We start from the raw sequence: 18,154 nt of genomic DNA on the forward strand, positions 1-18,154 counted from the left end.
GTAAAAGTAGTTATTAAGGTAAGCTTTTAATTTTTGTTATCTAATTATTAGTGTTTAGTTAAATCTTAATAATGAAAGGTGACAAGCATGCAACAAAAATAACATTATTTGTTAGTATCCATTATAATTACTATATATATATATATATATATATATATATATATATATATATATATATATATATATATATATATATACTGATTTGATGATGAGAATAAAAATATTCAGAAACCTTTCTCAAGTTTTAATATAAATTTAAAAAATTTATAATTAGATACCTAACACTAAGCTTCTTATATAAAGTTATATAATTTAAAAAATTATTAAAAAGTTCCCAAACTATTTAAAAACTTAAGTTTCAAGTGAAACTTAATGCTGGGCTTTTAAAAAGAAAAAAAGAAGGCCTCAAATTTCAAGTGAAGCTTAGCACAGCACAAACGTCATTCTGCTCGTGATGAAGAAGCTAAATTGGCTTAAACTAACGTTGTGAAATGGAGCACATCAGCATGTTAGGCTTATTTGGCTCTAATTGATTTCATTGTCACATCAAACGAGATCCAAGAAGCTGTTGAAGTTGACCGACGAGCTACCCCCGGGCTGCACTGCCCGCGTCGCTATGGCCTTGAGCTCGCCCGCTTTGACTCTCATCCACTTCCCCTCCTCGCCCTTCAGCACCGCCTCCAGAGCCCTCACCACTCCCTCCTTCGTCATTACTCCGCCTTCGAATTCGACTCCGATCTCCCACACCTGGAAGATGAACCTCGCGTTCAGCCTCTGGTCCCCGAAGAAGGGCCGGCACACCATTGGCACCCCGGCGGTGATGGCCTCCACCACCGAGTTCCACCCACAGTGCATCACGATGGCTCCCACCGCAGCGTGCCGCAGGATGTCCAGCTGCGGCGCCCAGCTCACCACCAGGCCCCTCCCTTTGGTTCGTTCCGAGAACCCCGGCGGCAGGAGCCCCATGACCTCGTCTCTGAGCGACCAGAGGAACGCCGCCCCGCTGGCCTCCAACCCCTCAGCCAGCTCGGTCATCTCGGCAGGCGGCGGGGCCATGAAGGAGCCGAAGCTGACGTAAGCCACGGTGGCGGGCGCGTGGCGGTCGAGCCAGGGGAGGCAGTGGTTCGGGTCCGGCGTCGGGTGGGCGGGCGGCGCGAGAAGATGGAGGGGGCCGACGGGCAGGCTCCTGGAGAATGTGGCTGAGAAGTGGGCGTCGATGGCCGGGTCAAGGCCCTCGAAGGTGTTGTGAAGGACGGCGGCGGCCTTGGGGAGGCTCTTGGCCATGCGGTGGACAAGGCAAGATACCGGGGCGTCGAGGGGGCCGAAGACGATGCCCTCGGGAAGGTCGCAGACCCGGTGAGCGGAGAGAACGGGAATGGAGTGAAGCTGCTCCTTAAAGCGGGTCATGGCTACCACGAAACAGAAAGAATGAGCTCAGTGAGCGACATGCATCTTTACTTCAGTGACTATGATTAATAATTTGGATAGAAAGACCATCATCGCCTCGCGGTGACGCCCTTGCCACGTCACTAGGATTAAAAATTGGACGTGAGGGACCGTGTCAAAAACGTTACCTCGTTCCCCGACACCGATGGCGTCGCGTAGAAGATCGGTGTGGAGATGGGCGGCGAGCCCCGCGGGCCCGCCGGTCCACAACACGACCCACGGAGCCCCCGCCGCCTCCGCCACGTCTCCCGCCATCCACATGAACGCGTCGCTCACCACGCAGCCCACCGGTATTCCCCCGGCCCCGGCCGCCGCGGCGCCCAGCGCCTCCCGCAAGTTCCCTGGCGTCGCCGCCAGGAACATCCCGATCATCTCCTCGATGCCCCCCGGCGGCGGCACCTCCGCTGCGCCTTCCGGCCTCCCGTCGGCGACAGGGACCAGACGGATGTTTCCGAGCCCCTCGGCGCGGGGGAGGGACGCGAGGGACCGGGCGGTGCTGAGGAATGACACGGCCGCGCCGGGTGCCGCGGAAGCGACGGCGCGGGCTAGGGCGAAGAGCGGAGCGGCGTGGGTGCCGAAGGGGAATGCGACGAACGCCACGTGTGGCTGGGTGGGGCATCCGCTGCTGCCGGAGGAGGCCATAGCAGTGTGACGGGAAGAAGCAGGTCTAAATCTGGAGGGGACTTTGAAGCTTCGTGAATAAGAGGAAAAGAAAAGTAGGCCAAGTCTCGTGTCGCTCACGTCGAGTGGTGGTGGAGTTGCGACATGGACCCTCTACATACATTACAACGGAACCCAAATCAAACGCTAGAATTTCCTGTCAAGCTTTTTTTTTCCCAAAATCGCCACCTTTTATTTAATGTTTTCTTATGGACGATTTTTTAAAAAGAATTTATATTTTAGATATTTTCGAATCGATAACTTTTATTTTTTTAAAAAATTATTTTGTTAATTAAAAAAATCTCTGAAATTGTTTTTACTTGTCACAGTATTTTGACCTAATTAATAGTGTTTTTGGTCTACTATTTTGATTATCACAATAAAAATCTTATAAAATATATCTAAAAACACTATAAATGAGTTAAATAAAATCAAAATATACTAGAAACCATTTATTTGGTATTCATGATATGATTCAAATAAATATTTATAATAATTTAAAAATAATATTATCTAAATAGAAAAATAGAAAATTAACTTGTTATACTATAAATACTCTAAATGCTTCTAATATCAAACAAACTAATTATAAATCTAAAAATATGATATACGATCAATGACAACACTATAGAGTCACAATATAATATCACTTATAATATTTTTTAATAATATTTATAATATATATCTGAATAAAAATATTATAAATGTTATTAAAAAAATGAGTTAAATGAAAATACTGTTGAATCTCGTATTTTGATGATGAAACTACTTGATATATGTTTATGATTTAATCTGCGTTTTGAGTGACGCAGGATGCTTCGATCAGGATGAGACAATTAAAGCAGGAAAATCATATCGTGCCGAAGGAACATGTCAGAAGATTGGACGTCGGGCCGGTGGATCGGTCGGCGTATCGACAGAAGGCTTCGGGCCGTGGACTCGGGCATCGGGCCAAGAAGAGCGGGTATTGTGCCAAGGATATCGGAGTTGCGGAGTCAACTGGCCGATTGGGCAATAGGCTGCACGAGAGGACGATGCGCCGAAGAATCGGACGAAGCGTCGAGGGACCAATGACATGTCGGACAACTTGGTTAATTGCTTAGGATTAATTGTCTCGATTGAAGTTTTGTTGTGCAGGATTAACTATGATAACGATGAAGACATAAAGCGAAACAAAGTGTCGGAGTCAAGCGCGAAGGATTTGTTGCGAGTTCGAGAGTTCGACGGAAGTCCGAAGATTCGTTGGGAGTTCGCGGAGCTCGCCGAGAAAGATCGGAGCTTGCCGAAGAAGCTCGTTGGAACTCGCTAAGAACAAATCGTGAAATCTAGGAGCTTGCCGGGAGTCCGCAGAATAGTTTCCGAGAGTTCATCGGAAGACCACCGGAAGTTTGCCGGAAGCTCGCTAGAAGAAGTCTTGACTTGCGGACTTTGTAATAGCTTAGAAAATGTCTTTAAATTCATAGTTAGCACGTTAATTAGGGTTAGGATTAGGTATTAATCCTATAACCCAAGTAGGGGCCAATTAGGCCCAAGTTCGGACTGGTTTGGACCAAGTTTGGAGCCAAACCAAGTGAGCTGGAATAGTGAAGAGGTGCCACCTCTCCAGCTTGGAGGTAGCACCGCCCAGGCTATGTCTTCCTGCGAGGTTGGGAGGTGCAACCGCCCCAGCCAGGAGGTGCAACCGCCCCAGGCAGGAGGTGCAACCGCCTGGGCTGTGGGGTTGGGAGGTGCAACCGCCCCAGCCAAGAGGTTGCACCGCCAGAGCTCAAGTTCCAAGCTCTGCCAGGCGATGCAACCACAGAGCTCAGTCTTCGAGCTCTGGCAGAGTGGTGCATCAGCCTGAGCTCAGTCTCGAGCTTTGCCAGGTGATGCATTCACCAAGCTCAGTCTTCGAGCTCTGGCAGAGAGGTGGATCAGCCTGAGCTCAGTTTCGAGCTCTGCCAGGTGATGCAACCACCAAGCTCAGTCTTCGAGCTCTGCCAGGTGATGCAACCATCGAGCTCAGTCTTTGAGCTCTGGCAGAGAGAAGCAATCGGCAGAGCTCAGTCTTCGAGCTCTGCCAGGTGGTGCCACCTCTCCAGTCGAGAGGTGCAACCGCCTGATCCCAGAATTCTGGGATTTGATCGATTTGATCGTTTTGAGCTCGAATTTTGAATTGGGTTGGGGCCTATAAATACCCCACCCATTCAGCACTGAAAAGACACAGACCTATACCGAAATCTTGATCTTTTCTGTGATTCTAAGAGCTCAAAAGTGTTGTAAAGCCTTTAAGTCTCCTCCTTCTGTTCTTCAAGTTTTTGATTGTAAAGTGAGGAGAGAAAGGTCTGTAAAGGTTGTCTCCTAAGCCTGTCAAAAGGAGAGAAATTGTAAGAGGGAAGTTTGGCCTTCGCCCATTGAAGGAAGGCACCTAGTTGACGTCGGCAACCTCATCGGTGGAGGAAGCCAAAAGTGGAGTAGGTCAAGGCTGACCGAACCACTCTAAATCTCTGGTTTGCGTTTATTTTCGAGCACTTTATCATTACTGCAAACCTCCCTCATCACTACTGCTCTCTGCGCTTTCACGAACAAGTTCTAAGTGCAGTTCTTCCAAATCTGCATTCAGACGTAAATTCGTATTTACAGTTTACGTTTACGTTTGATTCTGCAGAACTGTTTTCCGTGCTTTTATGAACGAGCTTCTTTGCAGTTTACGCTTACATTTTAATCCTATTAATAACTGCAATCTGTCCTCTACGATTTTACGAACGAGTTTCAACATTTAGACGTAAAACTGTATTCAGACGTAAATCGGCTTTCCTCGCTCAATCATCAGATTTCAGTTCACGTTTACGTCTTGATTTCAACTGCATACTGCCTTCTGCGAGTATACAAACAAGTTTCAAAGTTTAGACGTAAATCTGCGTCTAAGACGTAAAACTGCGTTTAGACGTAAATCTGCGTTTAGACGTAAAACTGCGTTTAGACGTAAAACTGCGTTTAGACGTAAATCTGCGTTTAGACGTAAATCTACGTTTAGACGTAAATCTGCGTTTAGACGTAAAACTGCGTTTAGACGTAAAATTGCGTTTAGACGTAAAACTGCGTTTAGACGTAAATCTGCATTTAGACGTAAATCTGAGTTTAGACGCAAAACTGCGCTTAGACGCAAAACTGCGCTTAGACGCAAAACTGCGCTTAAACGCAATCTGCGCTTAGACGCAAACTGCACTTAGATACAAACTGAGAATTTGCTTTTGCATCATAATAGTTTTTGAACGAACGCAGCTTTTGGTTTTTAAATTAATATAAGATTTCCGCTGCACTAATTCACCCCCCCGCCTCTTAGTGCTCTCGATCCTAACAAATACTACAACAGTTTAAAATTGATAAAAATAGATTAAAAAAATTGATGAAATTTTTTGAGGGGTATTTTGGGTATTTTCAAAATAAAGTTTGTTTGGGAAAAAGAATAAAAGAGGGAGTATGATTAAAAATATCTAAAAATAAATAATTTTTTAAAAAATCACCCTTTTTATTTCATAAATTCATTTATTTTTTTAAAAAATAAAATTTTCTATTATACTAAATCAACACCTTTTATTTAATGTTTTTGTGCTCCATAGGGATCACATTTTTTTAAAAAAAAAACCTTATTCAATCATTTTGGAGGATCCACAAAAGACAGTAAACTTCTATTGCAAAACTACAACGGAGTAACAGTTACCCATGAATGGGAAAAATTATTACAACAAGCACTAGTGGTTAAAAAATGAGCTTCCGCAGTCTTAACTCTAGTGGTAAGAATGATCATTTAACCTCATTTACTAATTTGATAAGTTCTATAATATTACACAATATATTTATGATGGCCCACGAAATAGAAGAAATATTCTTGAGCCATGGTATTAGTCGTCGAGAGTCTAATTTCATCCAAAGGTTGATAAAGCCTTCCCGAATAGCACGAGACATTTCTTCCCATAATGCAATATAGTCCGCATGAAAAGGTGATGAAGCCTTGATTGCCTGGCAACTCGCTGTAATATAACCAACACCTGTCATCTCTAAAGAAGAGGTGAATGATCAATCACACTCCAAAATAACCTCAACTTGTAAAGGAATCACCAAGGAGGAATACCTAAAGGGGGAATTTTGGTACCCCTTAGATATGGCGGTGGAAAAATAAATTTTCTCAATAGTTAATTCAATAGCTTGGCACCAAATAGAAAGTAGATTGGAATGATGTTTGCGAACATGATAATTGATGAGGGCAATAATGGCGATGGGATACGGGTTAACGTCAGTTGCGTCTTGATGATGCCTCGCGCCTCGGTTGACCTGATAGCGCCTGCCCAAAACCGATCAAAACGCCGACCGAGGCACATTAACATCCTGCGCGAGCCCGGTCCTTCACGCCATGCCAACACCAGTGTCAGACGTTACTAGGAGTACGATCCTGCTCCCTGCAAGCGGGCACATCAGGCAACGGTAACCTTCCCTGTAAAAACCCTCATGCTAAGAAGAGGAGAAAGAAGGAAAAGAAAATAAAGACAAAAACCCCTTGTGACTATCAACTGACTTGATCATCGGAGGGGTCGGGTCGAGCCTCCCGACCTGACCTGTGTGCAGGGACGAAGACGAAGTGCCTCCCACCATGTGCCCAGGCGAGGAGTTCCCTTCTAGAGGAAACGGTTGTCCCGTCGCGATCGGACCATCGTGATCGGTCGCCTCAACAGTCTCAAGGGTCGCTTAGGAAGATCCCAAATCATTTGGACCCGAACCTAGCCGTGTTGGCCCCGAGGCCACGGCTTAAAGTTGTTGACACCAACATTATGGCGCTAGAAGGAGGGCTTGAATGTCGAGGGATCGACAAATCGACTCAAACGAACCCGTTGCTGGAGGGTCACGCCTGATCAGGGCTACGAGGGATCACCCTCCGAATGACCAACCTCGAGAAGAGCACCCCGTCGCGACCTCAGAGCGCTATTGGAGGTTATTTAACGACCCGAGCTTGTCGCCACCTGAAGGTATACCAGCCGACCCGTCGGTCGTGTCGTCCGAGGCCTTCCAAGACCTCGCTCATCAAATCCGAACTCTGACGGGGATGGTGCAGACCATTATCTCACTCGTCTCTCACCCGGTGCACCCACCTACGATTCAACCACTGCGGCAATAGGAGCCATCCACTCGGGCTCAAACGCCACTTCCGGAGCTCCCTCCATCGCCTCGTATCCGGTCAGCCCCCCTCGAGGATCGAGCGGTGGAAAACCCGAGCGGCCGCCCGGAACCCGAGGCGTTATCGTTAGACTCAACAGACTCCCTGCGAGCCCAACTGCGCTCTGTTAGTCAGCGGCTTGATGAAGTGTAGAAGGAGGTTCGCAGGTCAAAGGGAGAGCTCGGGGTGGACACACGCCAGGGGTCTCCGTTCGTACCCGAGATATAGGATCAAATAGTTCCCATGAGCTTCCGGCTCCCCTCTCTTGACGCGTATGACGGCACCATCGATCCGTCGGACCATGTAGCCGCTTTCCGTTCCCAAATGTCATTGTATGGAACCTCGGACACTTTGATGTGCAAGGTGTTTCCCACAACTCTAAAAGGCCCGACCCGCGCATGATATAGCGGCCTGAAGACCAGGATGATCGCCTCCTTTGATCAGCTCGTCAAAGACTTCGAGCTTAACTTCCTAGCCTACGCCTGGCCAAAGTCGTCCGTGGCACTGCTCCTCGGACTCAACCAAAGGGAGGACGAGCCCCTCTCCCACTTTGTGAATCGCTTTGCTACGCAGATCCAGGGGTTGCCGGATGCTCATCCCTCTCTGTTGATGCAGGCATTTATGATAGGCTTGTGGCCTTCCAGATTCTTCTGGTCCCTGGTGGAACGACCCCCCACCGCGGTCCCGGAGATGCTCCAGCGGGCGAACTAGTTCATTTCGGCGGAGGTCTCGATGGTCGGGAAGCGGGAGGAGCACAAAAGGGTCAGGGCGGAGCCGTCCCGCGGGCAATAGTCTGCCGCACCAAGGCGCAGATTGGACCGCCCCGACCCGCCGGCGTTGACATCTCAACTCCCCTCCTCGGGTGCGTCCCGAACAGATATATTTCTCCAGATAAGAGATACAAGGTTGCTCAGAAACCCTAACCCGATGAGAAATCCATGGGAACTCGCGGATCAGTCGAAGTATTATCATTTCCATCGGCAAAGCGGGCACGACATTGAGGAGTGTCAGGAATTGAAGCGATAGATTGAGGAGCTCATCCGCAAAGGGCACCTCGGTCGCTACCTCCAGCAAGGCGAGGAGCTTTCCCCCCACCCAAAGGGTCCCGTCGAGCGTCAGATCAACGTGATCACCGGCGGCCTAGTGGTCGGGGAGAACAGTATGTCCGGACGGAAGGCATACGCCCGAGCCACCGCGGCCGAGGCTACCAGACGTGGACCCGACCCCGAGGTCACGTTTCCTACCGAAGGGGTCGGGCGATCCAAACACGATGATGCACTTGTCATAACGGGCAGGATTGCCAATGCTCAATTAAGGAGGATCATGATCGACACAGGGAGCTCGGCCGATGTACTTTATTTTGACGCCTTCCAGAAGCTTGGGTTAGCCAGAGAAGCTTTGGAGCTGATGACCTCGGCGCTCACCGGGTTCATCGGCGATTCAATTTCACTGATTGGAGTGGTCACTTTGCCCCAAACCTTGGGAGCACCACCAAGATCGAAGACGGTGATGTCCACATTCTTAGTGGTTGACCTCCTCACTACGTACAACGCCATCCTTGGTCGCCCAACCCTCAACAAAGTCAGAGCCGTTGTCTCCACTTACCACCAAACGGTGAAGTTCCCGACCCATGCCGGGGTCGGCTAAGCCTGGGGAAGCCCCCGAGAGTCTAGGCGGTGCTACTTGACGGCGGTCTCACTGCATGAAAGGGCGAGGGATGAGCAACCCCTCGGGGATCCCCGGGAAACAAAGAGACCGACCCAGCATCCCGAGCCAACGGAGCCCACTTGTGACATACCACTACTGAAAGGATGCCTAGACCGGACGGTCAAAATTGAGTCTGAACTCTACAAGCGAGAACGGGATCAGCTTGTCGGCTTCCTACAAGAGAACGCTGACGTCTTCTCTTGGTCGCCATCCGACATGATGGGCGTCGACCCAAAGACTGCCCAACATTACCTGAACATTTCGCCCGATGGCCGACCGGTGAAGCAGAAGCCCCGACGTCAAGCTCTCGACAGACAACTAGCTATTCGTGAAGAGGTGGAGCGGCTTTTGGTAGCAGGCTTCATAGAAGAAGTCAAATACCTGCGATGACTATCCAATGTAGTCCTTGTGAAGAAATCCAATGAGAGCTAGAGGATGTGTGTTGACTACACTAGTCTCAATCGTGCATGACCGAAAGACTACTACCCCCTCCTGAGGATCGACTAGTTGGTCGATGCAACCACTGGGCATGCTCGCCTTTCGTTTATGGACGCCTTCTCCGGCTACAACCAGATCAGAATAGCGCCCGAGGATCAAGAACACACGGCCTTCCTCACTGACCAAGGGGTATATTTTTACAAGGTTATGTCATTCGGGCTAAAGAATGCAGGTGCTACGTATCAGAGAACCATGAACAAGATGTTCGCCCAGTAGATCGGACGAAACATTGAGGTCTACGTCGACGACATGATCGTGAAGAGCCGTATGACGATGGACCACTTGACCGACTTGGCCGAAATGTTTGCCACGTTGCGAAGATATGGCCTGCAACTCAACCGGCAAAATGTGCTTTTGGCATCAACTCGAGAAAATTCCTCGGATTCATCGTCCACGAGAGGGGAATCGACGCCAACCCGGAAAAGGTCCAGGCGATCATCGGTATGCAAACCCCTCGGACGATCAAGGACTTGCAGCGGCTTAACGGGAGGCTCGCCACCCTATCTCGGTTTCTTTCCCGATCGGGTGATCGCTGCCTTCCCTTCTTCCAGGCCCTAAAGAACCCAAAGAACTTCCAATGGACGACAAAATGCAATGAAGCCTTCGAACGAGTAAAACAACACCTAGCTAGCCTCCCCCGCCTTGCTTCGGTCTCTCCTGGGGAGAAGCTTAGTATCTACCTGGCTGCCTCCCGACACATGACCTGACCAAAGAAGCCTCCGGTGAGCAGCAACCTGTCTACTACATTAGCCATGTCCTAAATGGGCTTGAGGAGCGATATCCGCCAATCGAAAAGCTGGCTGTGGCACTCATATTGACAGCTCGAAAGCTATGCCCTTACTTCCAAGCTCATTCAATCGAGGTAATCACCGACCAACCGCTCCGACAGGTTTTATCTAAGTTCGATGTTGCAGGCCGCCTCCTCAAGTGGTCAGTAGAGCTTGGCGAGTTCGACATACGATACATACCGAGGACCGCCATCAAAGCTCAGGCGGTGGCCGATTTCATCTCAGAACTGACCCAGGTCGAAGACAAGGATCCTGAGCAGTTTAAAGAAGGATGGGTCCTGCACGTGGACGGATCAGCTGGCTCGAAGTGTGCGGGCGCGGGACTAGTGTTGGTAGCCCCTAACGACGCTCCTTCGAAGGTTCCCTCCACTTCAGGTTTCAAGCCACCAACAACGAGGCCGAATATAAGGCACTCCTAGCAAGACTCAAGCTGGCCCTTGAGATGCAGGTGAACGCCATCCATGTCCTCACCGATTCACAGCTGGTGGCCGAGCAACTCAGCGGCGGATATGAGGCCAAGGAACCAACCATGGCAAAGTACCTAGCGGAGGTAAAAAGCCTAACCTCCGACTTCTCTCGCTTTATGATATCTAGGGTGCCTGAGGAGTCAAAATGAGTGAGCCGATGAGCTGGCTAGCTTCAAGGTCGGACCCCGAAGCCTAGCTTGACATCGAAGAGCTCCCTTTTCGCGCTATCTCGATCTCGACTGTGTCTTCGACCGGCACGCAAACTACATGGGTATAGGAGATGCTGCGCTTCAAGCGGGACGGGATCCTTCCCGCCGACGAGGTCGCGACTCGGTGCATGCACCGTATGCAGGCGTGGTACTCCGAGGTGAACGGACGGCTCTATAAGCGGTCTTTCTCACATCCTCTCCTATGGTGCCTCGAACCCAAAGAAGCTCGGACAATCCTAGCCGAGGTCCACGAAGGGATTTGCGGAGAACACATCGTTGGGCGGACCCTGGCATACAAGATCTTTGCCAAGGGTATTATTGGCCCACCATGTCCCGAGATGCGAGAGCTTATGTACAACGGTGTGGCCCATGCCAGAGGCATGCCCGAACCCCCCGGCAGCCGCGGTTCCGCTCGCCCCCATTGATTGTGTGTGGCCATTCGCACAATGGGGATTGGACCTCCTCGGACCTTTTCGGCCAACCTCGGGGCAACAGAGATACATCATCGTGGGAGTGGACTACTTCACGAAGTGGGTTGAAACCGAGCTACTAGCGATAATCACGGAACATCAGGTAGAAAAATTCGTATGGAAAAATATAGTGACTCGGTTTGGCCTACCCAGGACTATCATCACGGACAATAGGGCCCAGTTCACCAGCGCGTGATTCCAACAGTTCTGCACGAACTACAGGATTCAGTTGAGGTTTAGCTCAGTGGCATATCCCCAGATGAACGGCCTGGTGGAGGTGACCAACCAGTCCATTCTGGACGGGCTCAGAAGAAGAGTGTCTGTGGCTCGATCGGCTTGGGTGGACAAGCTCCCGAGCATCCTGTGGTCCCTGCGAACCACCCCCAAAACCACGACTGGGGAATCCCCCTACAGCCTCGCATTCGGAGCCAAGGTCGTCTTGCCACCAGAAGTGGTTTTCCCCACAATTCGGACAGAAAATTATGATGAAAGGACATCGACCCAAGGACTACAAGCCGGTCTCGACCTGCTCGAGGAGCGGCGTGCTGACGCACACTTGAAAGACCTCTACTACAAGAGAGCTGTCGCTAGAATATACAACCATAAGGTACGACCCCGACCAATTAAATTAGGTGACCTAGTCTTGTGCAAGGCCAAAGTCAGCGACCCGACCCGAGCGCGCGGCAAGCTTGCCCCCAATTGGGAAGGACCTTATTGGGTTGTCGACATCGTCAGGATCGGCACGTATCAGCTCGCAACCATGCAAGGCCACCCCCTGCATATCGATGCTCAGGTCTTCGAGGTAGGAGGCAAAGGGGTCTTCCTCGACCTCTAGACCAGGGTGACACGCTTTGAAGTGGGCCAGGGCATTCCGGTACCCATATTCATAGGTAACATGCCCCGACCAGATCAGGCCAAGCTGAAAGCTCGAGGACTTTTTGTAGTCCTCGATCAGCTTCTTGTCCTTCTCCGGCCGCTGGTCCATCTCGGCAGCTAGGGCCTTGGAAGTCCCCTTCACCTCGCGAGCACCTCCTCCAACTTCCGAGTGAGGCCAATCGCCTTATCCCGGGCCAGACGCGCCTCGGCCCGAGCCGCCTTCAAGTATGTCTGGAGCTCTTTATTTTGCTCCTTGGTTGCCTTTACCTCGGATTTTAGGCATGTTGCCTCTGCCTCCAAAACTGAAGTACGTTGCTCGGCCGCTGTTGCCTCGGATTTAAGGCACGTCGCCTCCACCTCCAGATCCGAGGCACGTTGCTCGGCCGCAGCGACCGCCTTAGGAACCGCTCCTGCGTGGACCTCCTCGATCTGCTTACGCAGCTCGGCGTTGCAATCACTCAAAATGTTGATGACTCACCCCGCGTCACTCACGTGGTCCATCAGCGCCACGGCGTAATGCTGGCCCTGCAGGGAAAGGCATCAATACAATACCGATCGGGTGTGGGCTGGGAGCCGATGCCAAGATCCTTACCCATAGCAGCGACTTGGCAGACTTGCCAAGAAGAACCTCAGAAGGCAAGGTGTACAGTTCCCGAGCTATCTCGGGATGTAGCCCCCCAGGGACAAACGAGGCTGCAGCGTCCCCGTCGGACCATACTCGGTCCCCTCAGGACAGCCTTCCCCAACGGGCCACTAACGGGTCAGAAGCCTGACCCTTTGGAAGCTCGCCCATCGCCCGAGCCTAGTAAGGGTCATTCTTCGTCGCCGTTGGAAGGTGGCACAAGTCACGAATGGAGGGCTCCCGAAGTGCCTTCCCGGCCCCCTCTTTGCTGGGATCGACCTCGCCACGGCCGAGGCTCCTCCTCGCCTGCCCAGCCAGTCCAACAACGGCTCCTCCTTGCTGGAATGCCAAAGCGTCCAATTTATTCTTGACATCGCTCTTCGCCTTCTTCCGGGGTCGACCAGCCTCGAGTTCCACCGATGCTTCTTTCGAGCCAATCCTCGGCCCGGTCGGTTGACGTGGCGATGCGGCCGACGAGGCACGCCCCCCGCGCACGACGACGAGATTCACCATCTCTGCACGAAAACACCAACATTGGTCAAAATGCCATAAGATAGTTCTTAGAAAACCCTAGCACTACCCGCTACGGGCCTACCTCGAGGCGTCGGGCTAAGGCCTGCCTCGACCAGCCATTGCTCGGTCACATTCCAGATGGCTCGGGAGGCCGGAAGAATCTCCTTGAGCCTCCGAATGTCCCTATGCTCCTCGTTGTTCAGAGCCGGGGCGGTGTTGTCGATCGCACGCGCCGCCCAGCGGAGCCCAAAGCCCCAGCCCTCCGCACAGCAAACGTAAAAAAAGTGCCCCTTCCATCCCTTGTTACTGGAAGGGGCCCCGCTAACCTGGAAGCCCGACCGGGTGGACAAGTAATAACCCCCCGACCCCTTAGCAAGACGAAAAAAGGAAAGAAAAAGAGATCGGGTCGGGGTAATATTTGCGTAATGGCACTCCCCCAGGAATGCCACCAGATAGCGCTAGGAGTTCGGCGCCATATGCGATGGGGAGATATGCCACCACAAAATACAGGAACTGATGACTGGGTGTAGAGCAAAGTGCAACCCCGCCTCAAGGGCATCCAGGGTAAGGGCGAAACCCTCTGGGATCGGGTCGTATGCCCGCTGCCCTGGCTCAGGGGCGATAAGAACAAATTCCTCCGGGATGCTGTAGCGCTCCCGGAGGCTGCCTAGCGATGATTCACTCACTGTGGAGTCAAGGTCATGCGGCCACATTAGGATTTCGAGTGCCCGAGCTGCCTTCTCGTTGGATGACGAGTGGGGGCTTAGCGGCAACGTCTTCCCCCCGGCGTTACCAGTGTTGGAAGATGAAGAAGACGAGGACGAAGAGGAAGGGAAGGACATCCTTACTTTCGAGAGGGGTGGAAGGACTGTCGACTCAAACAAAGCGTTAGGTCCCGAAGAAGCGACTGGGCGAATGCTGTAGGAAGACGTGCAAGGAATCAACTGCATGCTACTTATAGGCAAAATCTCACCAACAACGACCTTTCCTCTCCTGAAGCACGTTGCGTTAGGCAGACCAAACGTCACTCCGCCATAAATATGGCTTAACGTGGCAGCCAATGGGCGCGCGGTGTGGATGCTAAAGCGCTGGTCTTCTCGGTCTCAAAAACCGATGACTCCCGAAAGTGACTGTCCCCTCGGCTCCCACACAGACGAAGAATGGCCTGGCCACCTGTGTCCGCATGTCACTGCATAATAGATTGCTGATCCACGCCAAGTAGCTCCTCGGTCGCATGTTGCCTAAGACCACGCCTGCGCGGCCTACCCGCCTGAGCTGTGCTCCTCGGTCGCATGTTGCCCGAGACCACGCTTGGGCAGCCCGCCCGCTTAAGCCATGCTCCTCGGTCGCATGTTGCCTGAGACCGTGCCTACGCGACCTGCTCGCCTGAGCCGTGCTCATCGGTCGCATGTTGCCCGAGACCACCTTTGCGCGGCCTACCAGCCTGAGTCTTGCTCCTTGGTTACATGTCACCCGAGACCACCTCTATGCGGCTTGCCCACCTGAGTCGTGCTCCTCGGCTACATGTTACCCGAGACCACCTCTGTGCGACCTGCCCGCCTAAGTCTTGCTCCTCGGCTGCATGTTGCCTGAGACCACCTCGGCAAGGCTTGCTCGACTGAGTCGTGCTCCTCGGTTGCATGTTGCCCGAGACCACCGTGTTGAATCTCGGATTTTGATGATGAAGTCAATTGTCATTTGTTATCTAATCTATGTGTTGAGATAAGTGTGCAGGATTAACTACGATGAAAGTTAGACAAGCAGCAGGTGTTGCGCCGGAGTCAAGATCATGATCACGTTGGGAGTTCTAGAGTTCGACGGAAGTTCGGACGGTCGTCGGAGGTTCAGCGAGAACAGATCCGAGAAGTCCAGAAGCTTGCCAAGCGAAGCTCGTCGGAACTCGCCAAGTGGATCGTCGCAAAGTCCAGGAGTTTGCCGGAAGTCCGCAGAAGCATCACCGAGGGTTCATCGGATGATCGACGGAAGTTCGCCGGAAACTCGCCGGAAGAAGCGATTGACGTACCGAAGCAAAGCTGCAGAAATTGTCTTAGATTTAATCGTAGTTAGCACGGTGATTAAGTTAGAAATGGGAGGTGATCCCATTAGCTTAATCCTGGGGCAATTGGGCCCCTGAAGAACTCAAGTTGGGTCGAATGGTTCAACCCATTCGAACCCAAGTATCTGTGGGAGGTGCAACCGCCCAGGCAAGGAGGTGCAACCGCCCAGGCTAAGTCTCCCAGCGAGACTGGGCGGTGCAACCGCTCCAGCCAGGCGGTGCAACCGCCCACGGCTCAGTCTCCAAGTGAGACTGGGCGGTGCAACCTCCTCTGTCAAGAGGTAGCACCGCCAGAGCTCAAATTCCGAGCTCTACCGAGAGGTGCAACCACCGAGCTCGGTCTTCGAGCTCTGGCAGAGAGGTGCAACCTCCTTGGACAGGTGATGCATCGCCTGAGCTCGGTCTTCGAGCTCTGGCAGAAAGGTGCAACCACCCCTGACAGAGAGGTGCATCCGCCTGAGCTCAGTCTTCGAGCTCTGCCAGGCAGTGCAACCTCTCCAGTCAAGAGGTGCAACCGCCTGATCCCGGAATTCCGGGATTTGATGGTTTTGAGCTCGAATTTTGAATTGGGTTGGGGCCTATAAATACCCCACCCATTCAGCACTGAAAAGATACAGACCTACACCGAAATCTTGATCTTTTCTGTGATTCTAAGAGCTCAAAAGTGTTGTAAAGCCTTTAAGTCTCCTCCTTCTGTTCTTCAAGTTTTCAGTTGTAAAGTGAGGAGAGAAAGGTCTGTAAAGGTTGTCTCCTGAGCCTGTCAAAAGGAGAGAAATTGTAAAAGGGCAGTTTGGCCTTCGCCTATTGAAGGAAGGCCCCTAGTTGACGTCGGCAACCTCGTCGGTGGAGGAAGCCAAAAGTGGAGTAGGTCAAGACTGACCGAACCACTCTAAATCTCCGGTTTGCGTTTATTTTCGAGCACTTTATCATTACTGCAAACCTCCTTCATTACTACTGCTCTCTGCGCTTTCACGAACAAGTTCTAAGTGCTGTTCTTCCGAATCTGCATTCAGACGTAAATTCGTATTTTCATACATTACAGTTTACGTTTACGTTTGATTCTGCAGAACTGTCTTCCGTGCTTTTACGAACGAGCTTCTTTGCAGTTTACACTTACATTTTGATCCTATTGATAACTGCAAACTGTCCTCTACAATTTTACGAACGAGTTTTAACATTTAGACGTAAAACTGCATTCAGACGTAAATCGGCTTTCCTCGCTCAATCATCAGTTCTCAGTTCACGTTTACGTCTTGATTTCAACTGCATACTGCCTTCTGCGAGTATACAAACGAGTTTCAAAGTTTAGACGTAAATCTGCGTCTAGACGTAAAACTGCGTTTAGACGTAAATCTGCGTTTAGACGTAAATCTGAGTTTAAGACGTAAATCTGAGTTTAGACGTAAATCTGCGTTTAGACGTAAAACTGCGTTTAGACGTAAATCTGCGTTTAGACGTAAATTTGCGTTTAGACGTAAATCTGCGTTTAGACGTAAAACTACGTTTAGACGTAAATCTGAGTTTAGACGTAAACTGCGATTAGACGCAAAACTGCGCTTAGACGCAATCTGCGCTTAGACGCAAACTGCACTTAGTTACAAACTGAGAATTTACTTTTGCATCATAATAGTTTTTGAACGAACGCAGCTTTTGGTTTTTAATCGTTGTAAGATTTCCGCTGCACTAATTCACCCCCCCCCTCTTAGTGCTCTCGATCCTAACAATTGGTATCAGAGCCCGGTTAACTCTCAAAAGGATTAAAATCCAAGAGAGATGACTTACGCCGGAAATCAAGAGGGCCATTCTATTACACGTCCACCCATGTTTAATGGGACGGACTACACCTACTGGAAGACCCGAATGAGGATCTTTCTTATTTCTATGGATTTTGAATTATGGAATCTTGTCGAGAATGGTTTTTTAAAGTCTTCTCTTCCAATGATCGATTGGAATGATTTGGAGAAGAAGGCTTTCGCTCTAAATGCAAAGGCTATGAATGCCTTATTTTGTGCACTCGATAAAAACGAGTTTAACCGTGTTTTAACTTGTGAAACTGCATTTGATATTTGGCACACACTCGAAGTGACCCATGAGGGCACAAGTAGAGTAAAAGAGTCAAAAATCAATTTGCTGTTACACTCTTTCGAACTCTTTCGGATGAAACCGAGTGAAACCATTGGCGACATGTTTACCCGTTTCACGGATGTCGTCAACGGTCTAAAAGGACTCGGAAAGAGCTTTTCGGATTTTGAGCTTGTTAATAAGATACTAAGATCCCTTCCTAAGAGTTGGGATCCTAAAGTCACCGCTATTCAAGAGGCAAAAGATCTGCGAAATTTCCCTCTTGAAGAACTAATCGGGTCATTAATGACCTACGAAATGACTTGCAAAGCTCATGAAGAGCAAGAAGACATCCTTCCAAAGAACAGGAAGGATATAGCACTTAAAACTTCAGAATGCCACTTGAGAGAAAACTCAAGTGATGAGGACTGTGATGATGACTTGGCACTTTTGACAAGAAAGTTTAAGAAATTCTTCAAAAGAAACAAGTTTAAAAACGATGTGAAAAATAAACTTGAACCCAAGAAGGACCAAGTGATCTGCTACGAATGTAAAAAGCCGGGACACTACAAGAGTGATTGTCCCCAAGT

At 50.3% G+C, this 18,154-nt stretch overlaps 2 protein-coding genes across 2 annotated transcripts; one reads left to right on the forward strand and one right to left on the reverse strand.

Annotated features, from left to right (window-relative positions):
* Nucleotides 1–455: 455 nt before the first annotated feature.
* On the reverse strand, nucleotides 456–2,220 carry LOC135642135 (anthocyanidin 3-O-glucosyltransferase 7-like). Its single transcript, XM_065158022.1, has 2 exons — nucleotides 1,575–2,220; nucleotides 456–1,409 (listed from the first exon to the last, which is right to left on the reverse strand). The coding sequence occupies exons 1-2, from the start codon at nucleotides 2,086–2,088 to the stop codon at nucleotides 547–549; spliced, it is 1,377 nt and encodes a 458-aa protein (XP_065014094.1). The 5' UTR covers nucleotides 2,089–2,220; the 3' UTR covers nucleotides 456–546.
* Nucleotides 2,221–7,720: 5,500 nt separating this feature from the next.
* On the forward strand, nucleotides 7,721–8,944 carry LOC103994799 (uncharacterized). Its single transcript, XM_065159350.1, has 2 exons — nucleotides 7,721–7,912; nucleotides 8,324–8,944. Exons 1-2 carry the CDS (start codon nucleotides 7,721–7,723, stop codon nucleotides 8,942–8,944), a joined length of 813 nt encoding a protein of 270 aa, XP_065015422.1.
* Nucleotides 8,945–18,154: the final 9,210 nt, after the last annotated feature.

The sequence above is a fragment of the Musa acuminata genome, chromosome BXJ3-7 (assembly GCF_036884655.1).
Source record: "Musa acuminata AAA Group cultivar baxijiao chromosome BXJ3-7, Cavendish_Baxijiao_AAA, whole genome shotgun sequence".
NCBI lineage: Eukaryota > Viridiplantae > Streptophyta > Magnoliopsida > Zingiberales > Musaceae > Musa > Musa acuminata.